The 17,501-nt window shown below is 35.4% G+C and overlaps 1 protein-coding gene across 13 annotated transcripts; it reads right to left on the bottom strand.

Annotated features, from left to right (window-relative positions):
• Positions 1-2,918: 2,918 nt before the first annotated feature.
• On the bottom strand, positions 2,919-10,544 carry LOC145802129 (myosin-12-like). 13 transcript variants are annotated; one of them, XM_082894767.1, is made up of 11 exons: positions 10,346-10,537; positions 10,042-10,070; positions 9,741-9,881; positions 7,729-7,766; positions 7,467-7,577; positions 6,920-6,970; positions 6,601-6,760; positions 6,346-6,513; positions 6,111-6,247; positions 5,867-6,013; positions 2,919-3,223 (listed from the first exon to the last, which is right to left on the bottom strand). In XM_082894767.1, exons 4-11 carry the CDS (start codon positions 7,731-7,733, stop codon positions 3,091-3,093), a joined length of 912 nt encoding a protein of 303 aa, XP_082750893.1. In that variant the 5' UTR covers positions 7,734-7,766; positions 9,741-9,881; positions 10,042-10,070; positions 10,346-10,537; the 3' UTR covers positions 2,919-3,090. The 13 variants fall into 13 exon arrangements, 12 of the variants coding, with proteins under 12 accessions (XP_082750893.1, XP_082750891.1, XP_082750892.1 ...); XM_082894765.1 differs by having other exon boundaries at positions 9,741-9,831; positions 10,346-10,536; XM_082894766.1 differs by having other exon boundaries at positions 10,042-10,537.
• Between the last annotated feature and the right edge of the window lie 6,957 nt (positions 10,545-17,501).

Genomic DNA, 17,501 nt, shown 5'->3' with positions numbered 1-17,501 from the left:
AACAAGACAATGTAGAACAATGCTTTGAACACCATTGTTTCCACTTAAAAAACAAATGCTTTTAGCTTATGCCGTGCTCTAGTTTTTCGGGTAAAATTTCTATGGTGAAGAGCCTGGTCAAGGTGGCCCTATTAAAGAGAACATTTCAGGACTTCAAAGCTCATGTGATGGTGATCTCGTCCTTAGTTGTAGAGCAATAGATCAAATGGAATTGGCAGGTAATCAGGGCTTCGTAAGAGATGATGGATGGTACTCCTACCATAGTTCTAAATCGCGGTATCGGGTAACGTAACGGTATCGATCGCGGAGTATCGGTATTAGTAGTATCGACCAGTATATATCGGGTATCAGGCGTCGCGGCTGTGAAATTTCAAAAATCATTAGCAATCCCTCTAAAACTCAATTTTATGCATTTTTTGACTCTTTTAACCTTAATTTATCACATTTTAATCAAAATTTTGATATGTAAAGGCACTTTTGACTCATTTTAAACTAAATGATATGTATTTATTTTGGTCTCAAGCTTTTATTTGGCATATATGTTAAACTTTTAATATAAAATTGATGTGGAAATATTTTTTTACTTAATAATATATATAAAAAATTATGTGCATTTAAAATATATTGAGTTTCTGAACTTATATATTGTGCATTTAAAAACAATTGCTCTTGAGTTCTATGCCGATAAAGTTAAGGTACTAATACAATACTAACCTCCACCTCTCATCATAATGTTAGATAATTTTTCAAAGAAAATGATTAAATGGGAAAAATATGATTCAGAATTTGGTGCACATAATGTTAGACTTTGCAAAGAAACTAATCAACACATAGGAGACTGAAATAGAAAAACAAATATAAAGGTTAATAGGGATCTGCAGAGCTTTGCTTCAATATATATAAATGCTCCTAATATATATATATATAAATATGTGAAGAATCATAAATATATATTAAAATATATCTCATTGCCATCCCATACCATAATATAAATAAAAAATAACCACAGAAAAAAAAAAAAAACAAAAAACAAAAAACAAATTATAAACTGAACACAACAACTTAACAAGCAAAACCATAACTTATTCAACCAAAAGAAAAAACAAAGCATGACAAATACAAACAGAGCACGAGAGAACAAACCTTCAACGAAGAAGCTTGAAATCGGTGATGGGTTTGGGTTTGCTTTGCTCAATTATTTTTGCAGGTGCTTTGCTCCATTTTCAGCTGTACCGGACTGTATCGAAACTATATCGCTCACGTATCGGATTCAGGCCGATACGTATCAAGAATCGACCGCTACAGACGCGAAATTCATTCTCACTAGTATACCGGTGAGTATTCGACTCGGCACTCCAATTTTCCGGTACGAACCGGCCGGTACGGTACGAACCGGCCGGTACGGTACGAACCGGCCGGTACGGCACGTACCGGCCGATATTTAGAACCTTGACTCGTACTCTAACTTTAGTTGCGATCTCTAAGCGGGATTTTCAGTCATCTATCCCTTTCTTTCCCTAGCAAGTGAAGAACAAGTGTTGAGCAAGTGAAGTGCCCCATAAGGTATAAGGGCGAGCTATATGTATAAATTTTGTGAGTAGCCATTGAACCAAACGTTCCAAGTCAATCCAATTTGCCTCTTGTATAGGTTGGGCGCTTTAACCATTCAGCCATTGATGCAAAGAAACTCAGCAAGTGAACTAGATTTTGGTATTCCTTTTCGACCTTCTATTTCTTTCGTTAAAGGAGATTCGAGAAAAGATGGAATAGGAGGATGTACTTTTAGAATGAACAATATACGGGTTGAGAAGAGGGAGTTAGCGAAGTTAGACAAGATTGGAATGGGCATAGGAACATGAATTAACGTACCAGATTGGCTAATGCTCCCAGGTTGATGCGATGTATTCCACCAGTAAACTAAAGACTTGATTATTCGTATATTGATCGGTCCAACACGGATTGAAATAAAAGTCGATTCAGCCTATTTTATGCATTTTGAGGTGAATACCAATTACGTAGAGCAAACGACCTAACTTTTTTTTGGTTTAACTAGTAAAGCATGCATTTTCAAATTTGAAGTTGAATAAGTTGCAAATAAGTGGAAAGAAACTACAACAAGTTGGGCCTTGAGTGATGAAATTTTTTTGTCTTCAAAGAGCTAATTTCGTCACTATAGATATTTGTGAGGAAATATTTTCGTCACCGGTTTCGTCATTGAATGTTTATCACTAAAAACCAACGTGACGAAAAATAATTTCGTCACCAATGAAATTACTTCAGCGACGAAATTTTTTGTCACCAATAAAATAACATTTTGTCGCCAAAAATTCTCATTTTCGTCACCAAATAGTTTTTCAATACCATATTTATAACTTTAGTTGACGAATAAATTTGTCACGTATGTTGATCATTGATGAGGAAATAATTTCGTCACAATAAGATGTAAAGATGACGAAATTTTTTGTCTTTAAAAGTCATAATTTTGTCACCAATAAAACAATATTTTGTCGCCAAAAATTCTCATTTTCGTCACCAAATAGTTATTCAGTACCATATTTATAACTTTAGTTGACGAATAAATTTGTCACGCATGTTGATCATTGATGAGGAAATAATTTCGTCACAATAAGATGTAAAGGTGACGAAATTTTTCGTCTTCAAAAGTCATACATAGGTGACGAAATATATTTCATCACAAATATATATATACGTGACGAAATTTTTAGTCACCAAACAACAAAATAAATAAAAACTTTCATATATTAACTGCAGTAAATTTTGTCACAAAAAAAGTTTATTGGTGACGAATAATCACTTTGTCATAATAACAAGTACAAATGACGAAACAAATTCATCACTAAACTTGTTCCATATTTTATATTCAATTTAAATTATTATTTCACAAATATCCCTGCTCATATCCCAATAGCTTTTTAATTGTACTAAGAAATCCAGTAGCTATTATACAGCACTCCACAAAAAAATTCACTAAATAATTTATTTTATAAATCAAAATATATCCATCAAACAACCTTAATAATAATCCATTAAGTATCACAAAAAAACCATCAAAGTAAATCCCAAAATAAACTAACGTGGAGTCCACCAAAAAAAATCAACACTCAATCTTAATTTGCAACTACAACTAAGCATCAGTTTAGGAAAAAAATTCAACAGTTGATCTTCATTTGCAAGTATGCTTCCGAACGTCATCAAAACCAACCTACAAAAAAAATAAACAAGGCAAACATTAGCAAAGAATGTATATATATAAAGTTTATTATAATAGCAAAGTTTTATTATAAACTTAAAGCCAAATATCAGAAACTTAACAAATATACAGAACTGTTCTCAAGATCACAAGCTTGAAGTTATTTGAATAGAAATTAACAGAGATTAACTAAAAAGATGAATACCATGCTCATTCCCACCCATGGGCTTTGCAATGATCACCTTAACATGGCAATTCACTGTATCCCTAGAATTATGCTCGGATCAAAAACTGGCTGTGACCCACGGACAGCAGCCAAACCAGTTATAACACTACAACATCTCATGGTAAGAACCAAAGCATGCAGTCAATGAGAATGGGAAGGAACAAATATTGTGGCTGCTGCACAAATGGGATTTAAAAAAATTTTGAAGAGAGAGAGAGAAAGCAACAACCTACAATGCAAAAAATGGAAAACTGGACCATTAGCTTGGTGAGTTGTGACAGCAATGACCAAAATGGATGTAGATAATAAGCTTATTATTTTTAACATTAGCATTAAAATGATCTCATGTACACAGACTAGATGCTTGTATTGGTCTCTCATCATGAACACCAATAGTTGACTTGCAACTATCATACACACCAGAGTGAGCAGATCTCCTATATGCACCTGCAGTAGCTGAAGATATAGCAGAGGCATCAGATGTAGTAGGTGCAGCTGATATAGATGCAGCTAATATAGATGTTGATGAAGCTAGATGATCAACTAAAGCTGGATGAACTTGAGCTAATGTTGATGAAGCTAGATGATCAACTGAAGCTGAAGCTTTATCAGGCCCCTTCAAGCTGAAAGGTGGGAGACCAACTAAAAGCTTGGATTGAAGAAAAAGAAAACGAGACACAGGAAGAGATTTGGTAAAAATATATGACACTTGATCAGAAGAAGACACATGACGAATAAGAAGTTGCTTAGCTGAAACTTTTTCGCGCACAAAATGATAATCGATCTCGATATGCTTTGTCCGAGCATGAAACACAAGATTAGCAGCAAGAGAAAGAGCAGACAAGTTATCACACCAAAGCACAGGAACAGAAGAATGGCATATATGCATATCTTTAAGAAGCATGTGAAGCCAAGCAACTTCAGCACTTGCAAGAGCCATAGCCCTGTATTTGGCTTCAGTAGAAGATATAGCAAAGGCATCAAATGTAGTAGGTGCAGCTGATATAGATGTTGATGAAGCTAGATGATCAACTGAAGATGGATAAAATTGAGCTGATGTTGATGAAGCTAGATGATCAACTGAAGCTGAAGCTTTATCAAAGGTTCCTAACCCTAGCAAGGTAGGGAACTACCGTCCTAAATAATAAAACTTGTGTGGAGCTAGTGAGACTTGTGGGTTGAGTGATGTTGAGCATATAAATATTTTTTTTTTCTAATGTTTGTTATACAAATTGGCAAGCTGATACATATTATGAGGAAATTTTTTGTTTGGTGGGTTGAGATGAATGTGAGCATATATTTTCTTGAGTGTTTTATGTGTGATTTGAGAGTGTGGATTGAGTGGCTAAGGACTATACTGTGTTTGTTCTCAACGTATTTTGTTCTTTCCTTTTGGTCCTAACTGATGGTTGTTATACTACTTAAAATGGGTCTCTCATGTGTTTAACACCCCCATAGCTCTCGTTATGTGGTGGTTGAACATATGTAATCCTATGTTTGAGTTGGTGTATCTGCTGCTTGGGTTTGCTGAAACTGGGCAGTGGTTGGTTCTAGTATACCTACTGCTATTATTGAGGTTCTATGCACCTTTAGCTGAGCTATACTGTAGGGCAGATGCAACTGTGCTATGGTCTAAAATCTGGGACTATTATAGTGAGCTATTTGTTACTGCTGTACATATTGCTACTGTTTGATTGGTTGGATCTGCAAATCCTGATGGAGCCATGTAGTTGGTTGATGCTGCCGTAGTTGGTGTATCTGGTTGCTATTGGCTACTACTGTTACTATTGGTATTACTGCCTTTTCTATTGGAAAATTTTGCTACAGCTAGAATGTTGTTTATTTTTGTCTTGTACAGTTGGTTATTTGTTGGAGTTTTCGGATGCTCCTCCTAAAGCAAAGGCAGATAGGTGTCTTAGATACAAGTATTGTAGTTCAATATCTGGCTTCATTGTGCAGCCAGTATTATTTCACATCTGATTAACTATTTTCCCTTGAATCAAAGGCTTAATCCAAAATCTCTAAAGAGCATTGTACGTAAAATTCTCTCTTCTCAAACACAACAATATATTATTTGATTAAATATTTGTCCTTAAAACTTCTGACACCCCCTTCATGAAGTTCTCTTTTGACATAATTGAGATCCTACATCTATATCTTAAACTTCCACCTCACCACAAATCTCCAGCAGGACAAATACATCAAGGCATGAATTCATTTTTCATGCAACTTGTCCAAGGGTTCAAATATGAGGAATAGGAGCTCAATTATGCGCTAAATTGATGGTCCTTAGTCAACATAAATTTTTACCAAAAAAAAAAGTAAAATCACAATTGATCTAGCAGGCGTATAAACGTCTGACGTTGGAGTGCTATCAGTCTGAAGGGAAAAAAATTTGAAATTCATAGAGGTGTGTTTGATTTACTTACCAATCAAAAAGCCTGGAGTATATTGTCTTTGCCAGGGCATCACGACTTGTGACAGCTGAAGCTGGATCTAGTGGTTTTGTAATATTTCCATCTGGAGTTACTATCACACGCTTGCAAAGTGAGTCTTCAAGTGCTTTCTCATCACACCTGGATATAAGCATATTAAGATGATATAAGTATATAGTTGAAGTCTTGAAGATGTACCAAACAGTATTTAATAGGTCAAGTTGATTAGTGTTCTGACATGAGTAGCTCTGCAGCTGTTTGAAGATGGTAGTGTGCTTTCTCATCTTTCAGTTTTGAAGAATTTGTTTCATTCCTTTTGACGAAGTCAATGTTTCCAAGATGAAGTATTGCAGCTACCACACGGAATATAGCATCCTACAAAAAAAATTAAAATAAAATTCATTATATTAATTTGGATTCATAAAATGGCTCATTTCAATAATTTTCTCTGTTTTTGCACAGTGGATACACACACATACACACACACGCATCTGCTCGTCCTCGCTGACTCCTACAATATCCATGGCATTTCTGGTCTCCAGATATTCCCTTGCATCATCCACATTTGCCACTTCATAACAATTGGTTTGATTTAGATAGTGGTATGTTTTTGGGTCTCCTAGTTTGAATTTCTTTGCATCCTGGAATAAAATATTACTGTTAGCTCACTATATATGGTTATTGTGCGTCATGCCAGCAGTGATTTAGATTCGATTGCATAAGCTCACTTCAGGTGGGGCTGCACAGAGCATGTAAAAGCAGTGGTAGTTCCTCTCTGGGTCAGAGACTTGGCAAACACGCGATCTTTCAAGAAGATATGTTCGAACTGCAGCTCTAGAGATCTTCCCATGCTTGTCGAATTGGATCTCTACAAATTTACCAAAACGACTGGTACAACCATTCAGTCATGTAAATTTTCTTGTAAGTCAAACCATAGAAGTAGATAGAATGAAAAATAGGATATATTTGAAGGAAAAAAAGCATCCAAATTATCTTAGGATATATTTGGAGGAGCAATTAATCATAGAATGGAAACAAATTAGTTACCTCATTTCTAGCAATTGCTTTCTCCGTAGCTTCACATAATCCCTTTGTATCCTGACCACAACATTGCAAAGTCAGCAACATTTGGACTCACCACAGATCCCTGTCATAAAAGAAATATAATCACAATGCTCCTTATTGCAGGGCCTCACTGTCCCGGCATAAGCACAGTTAGTCTACACAACCATCTAGATGAGATGTAATATCAGTAAAATAAGCATTTTTCTTGCTTTCACATACCACCAACAAGGGAACAGAATATTTGCAGAGCAAGCACATAACATTAATTATCATACAACAGGAGAAGTAACAGTGTGTAGGATTCTATTATTTTGATTTCTTCTATCACTTTTTCTCTATGCATTTTTTGAGAGAAAGATTGGGGAAAGAATACACTACAGTGAGAAAAGCAGGTACCATAACAGATAGAGACAGCAATGGCATAAACATTTTTAGAAGTGGAACCAAACTATTTGAATATGGAAAACAGAATAGCACAAAAGCAAAGCAGTATTAGTATAAAGATGTTACAAAAGAATTTAAGAAATACCTCAATTTGCCATCCATAAACCACAAATACATCCAAAGAATAACCATCAGTAGTTGAGAACACGTGTGCCTCACGGATGTTAAGTCCTTTGTTAGAAAGCAAAGCAGAAAGCTAGAACAAAATGGGACAGAGTTAGAAGCCAACAGTTGTGCAAAAAATAAAAAAAGAACAAAAAGAAAAGATAAGTCTACCAAATGGATGCAAGACTTCTGCTTTCTCTTTTCTTTTTTTTTTCCTTTCAAATTTTCATTTGATTGCTTACTTCATTCAGGACGTAACTGCATCTTCAAAATGGGAGGACTGCAAACAACTCGTTGAAGATAGACAAGAGACATGGTATTACTTGTCAAATATTGAAATGTGAATTTAAGTCATTAGAAGAAAATCTAGAACTTGTTCACATCTCTTTCTATATATGTATATATTATTTCTCTTCTTTCAGGAAATTAAAATTGTTGTATAGCCTTAATGGTTTTGTGTTACTTTACATTTCCACAAGAATTCAAACCAGCATTAGTGACATGTACAGACACCTGTTCACCTGAATTTAGTGTTCATGTGTTTGGCACCTATTTAGATATATGGAATCCTGCACCCTGTACTTTCTTTTGAAACATTCAGAAGAATGTACATTTGGTGCCACTATTTCCATTTATTAGGAATTTGCTGCAGCAATACTATTCCTCTCCTTGTACTTTGATCATTCCTGATGCTTTAATGGACCCATGTCCTTTTTTGTTGGTTATGTACAGATGGATGGGGGAAATGATTGACAGTAATGTGTTCTTATTTATCTACCAAAACAACCCGACCATAAACAATCATGCTTGGTAGCAACTACATGTTATGACTTGCTAAGATGCCACATTCTGTGTCTGATGCCCTGTATCCATGTTAAAATGTAACAATTGTGTATATATCAAGAAATTGCACCCAAAAATTAGTTTAATATTGTAGATCAAAGTATTTGCAAGCCTACCCTTTTATTATTATTATTATTATTATTATTATTTTGAACTCCCACAAACTTCTATGAAATAATTTTCTCTCTGCTCTGTTTTTTGTCATGAACTAGCATTATCACATGCCCTTGTGCAAGTTCAATGTGGAAGAGAGCTTCTTCAGGGAGATCTTTGAGAAATACAAAACAGAACTGAAAGAGAAGGCAAAGGAGAAGGAACGAAAGCGAAGGGATGACAAGGTATCCAAAGATTTCTGTCTAATTGTAGTTAAGATTTTTCTTCTCATAAATTATGAGCCTTAGCATTTTTTTTTTCCATTTTCGGCATAGCATTTTGGCACTGTAGATACTAACATTTACTTAAAACTATTTTTGCATGTTTGCGTGAGGCGCAGTTGTGTATAATTCAGTTTTCCATACAGAATCTGATATTATTCAAGTATTTTGCCATTATGACTACAATTCTTTGTTAGAATATGGCAATATGCTCAGTAAAAGTTGTGTTTTGTACCTATTCCTGTGCTACTTCAGTTCGCTTTGTCAAACACAATATTCTAATGTAGAGGTGGGGTGAGGCTTTAACGTTGTGGTGCAAGTGTCTGTTCCTTATATGGATCAAATTTTTTGCTTAAGCCGAGAATTTTAGTCATGCATGATTGATGCTGAAGCAATCTTCCTTGAGGAGAAAAAAGTAGTGCTTATTGTTCATACTGCAGTACTGTTCACAGAATTGCAGCAATTTCTGCTCACATGCACTGTAGCAATACTGTAGCCCAACATTTGATTATCATTGCATCCTCAGCAGCAATACTATTGATCTCCATTCAACAAAGCCTTGTCCCTACTGCTTAGGTCGGCTTCATGAATCCTGTTTCACCATAGTTTGAGCTCATTTTGTAAATTACATTACCAAGAAGTCTCTGAAATTTCTTGACGGTGCACCATACGATGTTAATTGGTTGGTTTGTTTTTAAAAAAATGTTCAACAGTAGATTTGATTGGGGTAATACCATTCCGAGCCTTTTGTTTCAGACATTTTCTTGGTATTGATTCTAATGGTTGCACCTACTTTGCTTGCAATTATTTTCATGTTCTAATATTCCTCAAGAAGTGAAATCTTGGTAATGAAACCACTTCAAACAAACCCATTTCAGAAATGAAAGACAAAATTAAACTGAATGGGTAGAATAAACAACCAGAAAGCAAGAGTTCACAGTTGGGTAAATAGAAGAAGGGGTAGAGAGAGAGAGAGAGAGACCGAGAGTGGGAGCGAGAGAGCAAGAGAGTGAAAGGGAGCGAGCAAGAGAGTGAACCTGTTAGCATCGGTGGCGGTGCTGATTTGCGGCGTATGGGGACCAACGGTGCTGAGGATGCGCAGTCGTGAGGCTTGCAAAGAATTTTAACCTTGAAATAGATGTTGCAAGACAAGGTGACAACATAAATGACAAGCTCCACTGTAATTAAGTGACATTCAACAAACCAATTACATGACTGAAGCAAGTCTATTGCATGCATCTCAGGTGAGGCCAAAGAATAAACAGTTGGATTTTAAACTATTGAGCATAATGGTAAAAGATATATATAATCAGAATTTCAAGTTCCATAGATAAGTACCTCTTCCCCCAACAGTTTGACCTGCTTCCCTGCAATGGTGCAATTTTGTATGAGCAAAACAAGAAAATAATGGGCTAAATTCTAATCACCAAAACTGTATGCGATTGTCATAAAGGTGTATTAAATCAGAATAGGCAAAGTTCAAATAATCTGGACACTAACATGGGCATAGTGATTGTGTCAAAAATTGTGTACTGCTATATGAAAAATAAGTGTACATTGATAAAATAACTGGTAATAATAAGATTGCCAGGCTTGAAGTTAGCTTCTGTTACCAAACAAATTTAAAAGTAAAATCACTTACCGGGTTGGTGATTGCCGACCAACCTGAGATAGAAGAGTTTGCTGTAAAGTCAATCGTTGATAAAATAGAGAAAACAGAAGTTAAGAAAGAGATGGAATGAAGAAATAAAGAAACAACCCAACAATCGAAAATTAAACATTTTAGAAAATTCATTTTAGAAAGATGGTTTTAGAAAATTAATCATTTTACAGATGATAATGAGAATAGAACAACACTCACAAACTAAATCCACAATCGAAGCAGTTTTTTTAATTAAAAAAAAAAACCCCTAACTTTAAGCTAATTCCAACAACCCAACACGCAACGCAACACATGAAAAAAATGCAACTATAGCAGGCTCGGCTATTCTAGACATGGCATATGAAACGCTACAGCTAACATGTATTCAACTTGGAATTGAAAATTCAATGCAGTTAGTATGATGCGCCGAGCCCGGTGCATGCAAAACAGATGAATGAATGCAAATATGCTATCATACTGTATGCTAATTGAAACATGCCCTAATCTAACCATCATAAGCTGGTAAATAAAAAGGAGAAAGACGTGGGGTTGGAAGACATACATCACACACACGCACACTTATTACAATATTGCCCTCGCGCAGAGGGTCCGAATAAAATAATATACAGTCCCGAATAATTACAGCCCAAATAATTACAAAAATCCTAATTAATTACCAAATTAACTAAGAAAACAATAAACTGGCATGCAAGCCAGGGACTGCCTTGACTCTTCTTCAGATGATGGATGATGCATGTCCGGGTCGCCTTTGCACGGAAATCCACTGTGACGCCCCAATTAGCCTCTGTTTTGCAATATTTTTTGGAAAGCGTGCCAAACCCCGGAAGACTGCTGATTCTTGATTTGCTGCGACAGAGAGCAGGAAAGGGGCATGGCAATATATTTTCACACATGTATGCGTGACTACTCTTCAGGGAGTGTAGTCCTCGATCCTCGTGCCACCAATCACGCATATCGATGCATGATGGCCGAGGAGTCGATTTGCATGACTCAATATAGAATGAATGCACATGAAAACTCAACTAAAACCTAACTCCATCATGGATAATCCGGAGTGTCGGTGACTGAGAATTGAGACACGTTCCGTCACTCGGAGTACGAAACGTACCTCGTTTCCCGTGCCTGGGCTAATTCCTATCCCAAGCACAATGCAATATGCATGATATGCATGAAATGCAACTAAGATACAACCTAACATACACAATGCTATGAAATGGCATGCACGAGGTAACATGGCATACACAATGCGCTAACATACAACCTAGCATACGCAATGCTATGAAATAAAATGGCATACACAATGCACAATGGACTTACACCAACATGAGTGGACCTCAGCCACACTCACATAGGAGGCCATGAGATGAAAATGAGACAACTCGGAATGCGTGCACGCATGCACGCAAACCGAGGACCGAACCTAAGGCACCAAATGCCACTCTAACAAGACATGGCAAGGCATGAAACATGGTATGCAAACATGCAAATTTCAGCGCTAAAATATGACCCAAAACAGCCCCGAATCATGGAAACATGGCACCCAATGCATGGAATGGGACCCGAAATGCAAAACTAGGCATGCGCAATGGCCTATAGCTATACAAAACATGCACTATTTGATCATGAAATGTGAAGAAAGATTCAAGGAAGCCCCAAAACAAGCATGTTTACAGTTTTAAGCAAGGCCAAACAGTGAACACAAATGGGGCTAAACCAATATGTAAAAATGGCCCTAAATGTGAGATAAAGAAGCAAGTCACAGCTTCTGACCCCAAAGAAGAGAGGGCCCTTCAACAATGTTTAATAGGGGCCCAAAATATGACCTTTTACAGTTTATAACCAGACCCAAAACAGTGCACAAGCATGCTCAAAATACTATGCAAAACAAGGCTAAAAAGAGAGCTATAACACAAAGTATAAAAAGGATGCCTCAAACAATGAAAGACCCTTAATGAAACATGAAGAGGGGGTCAAAATAAGGTCATTTTTAGTTCGGACCCGAGTCCAAAAACAGAAGCACAAGAGGCTAACAAATCATGCAAAAATAGAGCCAAAAGAGAGATATAAAGGCAAGTGGAAAATGGAAGCCTCCAACAGTGATGAGCCCTTCAACAATGTTGAAGAAGGGCTCAAAATAAGCAACTTTACCGTTTATTACAGAGCTCAAAACAGTTTACACATAGGCCAAAAATACTACACAAGAAAATGGCATACAAGGGAGCTAATGAAGCAAGTGCAACAAGGAGGCCTCAAACAGTGAGAGGCCCTTAAACAAACATAAAAAATAGCTCAAAATAAGCCTAGATCCAGTTAGGATTGGAGCCCAAAATAGCAAACAAGTATGGATAATGTATTGAACAAAATAAAGCACAAAAAAGGAGAATAGGGACTCACCCTTGAAGACCAATCTTTGATAGCCTCTTGGCTTGAGTTTGGTGGCTCCTTAGCTCTGGAAAACAGCTTCAAGTGGCTGCAATGGAGGTTGGAGGTATGGTGCTAGGTGGTGGTGTAGAAAGGGGTGTAGGAACTTAAGGGTTTTGAGGGTTAGGATGTAGAGAGGGAAAGATACAAGGCAAGAGGCTTGGGGAAAATTTTTGTAACCCTCATAACAGAGCTGGAGCTGCTGTTATATAGACAAAGAAGGGTGGAAAAGAGGGGGAAAAATGGGGGGGAAAACAATTCAAGTTTCCCCCCAAAAGGCCAAACCCTCGGACATAAGGCCTAGAGGAAAACAAAATTCACTTCTAGGACACACTTGGGGAGGGGGTTATGGCCGGCTAGCTAAAAAGGGCAAAAAAAGTCATTTCACCAGCTAGGTGGCCGGCCTGCTAGATTTTCTGGCCGGCCTGCTACTTTCAGGACAAAAAAAATGGGCTACCAGAAAGAAAAGTGGCCGGTGGGTGATTGGGAAGTCCAATGGTGGCCGTTCAAGTATCCAAATTTAAGCCCCGGAAGTTAGATTTCCAATGGCGCAAACCTTGCATTAAAATTCCTCCTGTGGAAAAAGTTATGCCCTTTTTGGTGAAGCCGTGCAGATTTCGGTCCAACCGGAGTGATGCCCTACTTTAATCAACTATATCCCCCCCGTCCGAAATTGGATTTAGGAGATTCTTGAGTGCAAAATGAAGCCCTGGAAGTATTATTTCCAACGGTGGTGGCCTCATAGCTTGATTCCAAGTATGCAAATGAATAGGCCCGATTCGGCGAGAGCTGTTCGACTCTTTCTTAACTGTTCATGCCCATTTTCTCCCCCAACTGGATTTCTTCCCTCTTCTCCTCTTTTCTTCGACTCCAAACCCCTAAGTAAGGTGTTTTGAAAGATTTTTCAAAAATTTCATCTCTCTTTCATTTATTTCCACTTTGTCCTTGCTCGGTTTACCGAAAAGCGCAACATTTGACAAAATGCGAGCCTCGGAACATCGTAAAAAACTTTATTTCAAAAATGTTTTGAAAGAGAGGGTTTTAAGGTCTAAAATCTTTTGATCAAAATTGTTTTGGTCCAAAAAGGGGTATGAAGTTGAGCTTTGACTCTCTCCTTGCCGAAGAAACTGAACCTTTCCCCTGCACACCTTTCTCCATCATGTAAACCATCAGTCGCGTCCAAGTCGTAAAGGCAGTCAAAAATGGGGTGTCTACAATATCATAGTTTTCTGTTCTGTATTCCACCTCCTACCCATCCTTGCATTTCTTCCTGTGAGTTTCTCAGCTCCCAAATCCTCATAACATATAAAGCATTTTCTTGGGATTTTGTTCCCCCCATCCCCTCCCCGACCAATTTTATTTTATTTTATTTTTTTGCAATTTTGAGCGGTTTAATAAAACAAGATGGGTTGAATTTGAAAATAATTTACGCTATATTTGATTATGAAATTTGGGAAGGGATTTGAAAATGAAAAAAAAAAAGAGTAAATTATGCAAATGGTCCCTGTAGTTTACACGATGTATCAATTTGGTCTCTATTATTTCAATTTGCTCGATTTTGCCCCTTAATTTAACAGATTATGTCATTTTAGTCCAATAAATAACGGCTGTTAAGTTTGGTGGACGGAAAATCTACACAATGTGGCAATTTGATCTAGTAAATTGACACATTGTGTAAACTACAGGGACCAAATTGATACATAATTTGACTTTCCGTCCACCAAACTTAACAGTCGTTCTTTATTGGACCAAAATGACACAATCCGCTAAATTAAGGGGCACAATCGAGCAAATTGAAATAACAGGGACTAAATTGACATATTGTGTAAACTACCAGGACTATTTGTATAATTTACTCCCAAAATTGAAATTAGATTAAATATAGGTATATTTTATTTACAGATTATCTATCTTTTTCTTTTTCCTTTCTAAATCCCTTTACAAATCTTCCAACCAAACACAGTGTTAGTATTTTCAAAATGACTTATGCTGTGTTTGGTCGGAGGATTTGTGGAGAGATTTGGAAAGAGAAAGAAAAAAGAAAGGAAAAAGAAGTGTAAAATTAGATAAAATGTAGGTATGTTTTATTTACATTTTACCTACCTTTTTCATTTTCTTTTCTAAATTTTTTTTCAAATCTCTCAATCAAATATAACGTTGAAGTCATTGCTAGATATGAAATTTTATAGTTAGCAATTTAAGGAGCATTCTTGAAAAATAGAAAAAGCATGAGGAATCTATGTTGTGTGCTTTTAATAATTGAATAGATATATGGGCTTGTATGTGTATATCTATTTTGGATAAATTACATTCGTATCTCTTATAATTTATTTTTTGCAGTTCTAATTTTGTTAATTTTATTTTTGAAATTTTCATATTATATCAATTTAATATAGTTGATAACACTTTTTAGAAATTGGACTAAAATCAAATAACAAAAATTATCCATTCACACTCCTTAAGTGAATGAGAAGTTTGTGTCCAATTTAAAATGACCTATTCTCTTTTAAATGGACTATTAAGCCTTTTATTTTTGTCCAATTTCTTATTAAAATTGTTATTAATTTAACTAAACAAACACAAATATGAAAAATTGAAAAGCAAAATTAATACAATTGAATCTATATGGACTAAATTGATATAAGAGACAAATTACAGAAACCATAGATATAATTTGGCCTTGTATTTATGTCGTCAACAAATGTTGTTTAACTTTTCTTTACTATAGTTTTTATGTTTTTGAAAACAAAATATAATGTAAAGTTCGAAAACATTCATCGTTCCCATTTTTGTATAATAATAAAGAAAAATTAGTGAAACATCCCTTTCCAATTTTGAGGTCCAAGATATTTTTTTTTATTAACTAAGATCCCTCAATAAAAAAAATTTGTGATCATACCAAAGAAATTTCAAAATTTCTCTATGAAAATTAAAAAATTTCTATGTCGGGATTGAAATTTCTCTAAGTCGGGCTAAATTTTTCTGAGTCGAATTTTTTCTGTGAAAATGTTGAGAGACCTTAACTACTATGAAAATATTGTGTCCTTTATATCATAAAATTTTAATAACATGGACCTTAAAAAAAATCCCTAAAAGCAATTTATGAAATTTGAAAATAATTTTTTTATTGCTTCCTCAAAACAATTATTTTATATTAAAAAAATCATTAAAATAGTCTTCAAAAAATAATTCATCTAATAAATAAGTATTATTTAAGTTAATACAATTTTTTTGGTATTCAAAGTGAGAAGCTAATTAATGAGATTTTTATTTTTTTTTTAATAAGGACGTCAAGGATCTTTTACACCCTGGTTAGTCTTCTACTCTAGGCAGTAATCATTTAAAAAAATTTGAGATCTTAGATTAAATGTTAAAATGAGATTTTATTTTATTAAAATATTTGAAAAAATGAAGACTTAAATAATATATATATATATATATAATTTCTCGAGAAGCCTTGGACTAGGGCTGAGTGCCCTAATTAATGTTGAGCCACCTCTGGCTATAGACTCCTTTTCTCTTTGTCATTTTACTTTTTTATTTTTTTTAACTTGGTAACTTTCAACACTATTTGCTTCCAGGTAAAAACAAGGGGAAATTGTGAAGGAGGCAGTTGCTCTCTAGTCCATGGCGTTGTTTGAATTCCATTTCGATAATTTAAATAGTTTATTTTTATGGATATTTTAAGTATTATATTCATACAAAATATTAAATCGATCTAATAATCATAAAATTTTTAATTTATCACATTTGTCTATCAAAAAAAAAAAGATGATGCCTTGGTGGTGAATATGTAAAAGTGACTCTTTAGTACCGGCTCTTGGGATGCAAGACTTATGCTCATTAATTTTTGAATCATTAACTCTTTGCTATTATACTTTGAATTTATTAAGGTCAGGCTGTGACTTAGCTTGTTTTAAGAGATTGTTTGTGAATCTCTGGAGTTTATATGTCCTTCTTGTTTCTCTTATTGACAAATAGAGATTCTCATAATCACACTAAAAGAGAATTAATTATCACGCATTAATTTCTCTACTAACTTTTTTACTCAAACAAAAAGTAAGAAATGTATCAGATGAAAAACACAACGAACTAAATAAAAGGGTACCCAAGTATTTATTTCATTAAAACGTACATTGGAGCTTTTATTTATTTACAATATCAGAGCTAGATTATGCTACAATGTGCCTTGTGTCTACTCCAAGTCCCAGTCCTGCTACAACTAACTTATAAACAATGGGGATTAGGATCCCTCTAAGCTTCATCACCTGAAAGTGGTTAACAACTATAACATATAGCAGAGTGAGAAATATTATACTGAGAGTATAAAGCTATAAAAGTCGCCATGGATAATTATTTGGGCTAAACAAAGATTAGTTTGGTAACAGAAATACATAAATCATTTAAAATGACAGAAGTATAATGCATAAATCATATAAGCAATATCATAACTACGGTACAGAACAGAACAGAACAAGTGTGTGGACTCAAGAGGTGGCTCGTATAAATTTTAGGGGTGGCTCCCACAATAGTATAGCACTAACCTTCGCACAACACTTTGTTCAGAGGGTCGGTGGTTACATGACAACAAAAGGTCACTTAAAGTGACAACATAACAAAATAGAGGGTCACATAAAGTGACAATTCAAAGGGCCAATGGTTATTTAAATCCCCCAAGGCATGGAACCTCCATGGTTGTACTTACAAAATATTT

Source organism: Camellia sinensis, chromosome 11 (genome assembly GCF_055761805.1).
Source record: "Camellia sinensis isolate YWXY chromosome 11, ASM5576180v1, whole genome shotgun sequence".
Lineage (NCBI taxonomy): Eukaryota > Viridiplantae > Streptophyta > Magnoliopsida > Ericales > Theaceae > Camellia > Camellia sinensis.
The sequence above is the reverse complement of the archived record's forward strand: the minus strand, read 5'-3'. Positions and strand labels throughout refer to the sequence as shown.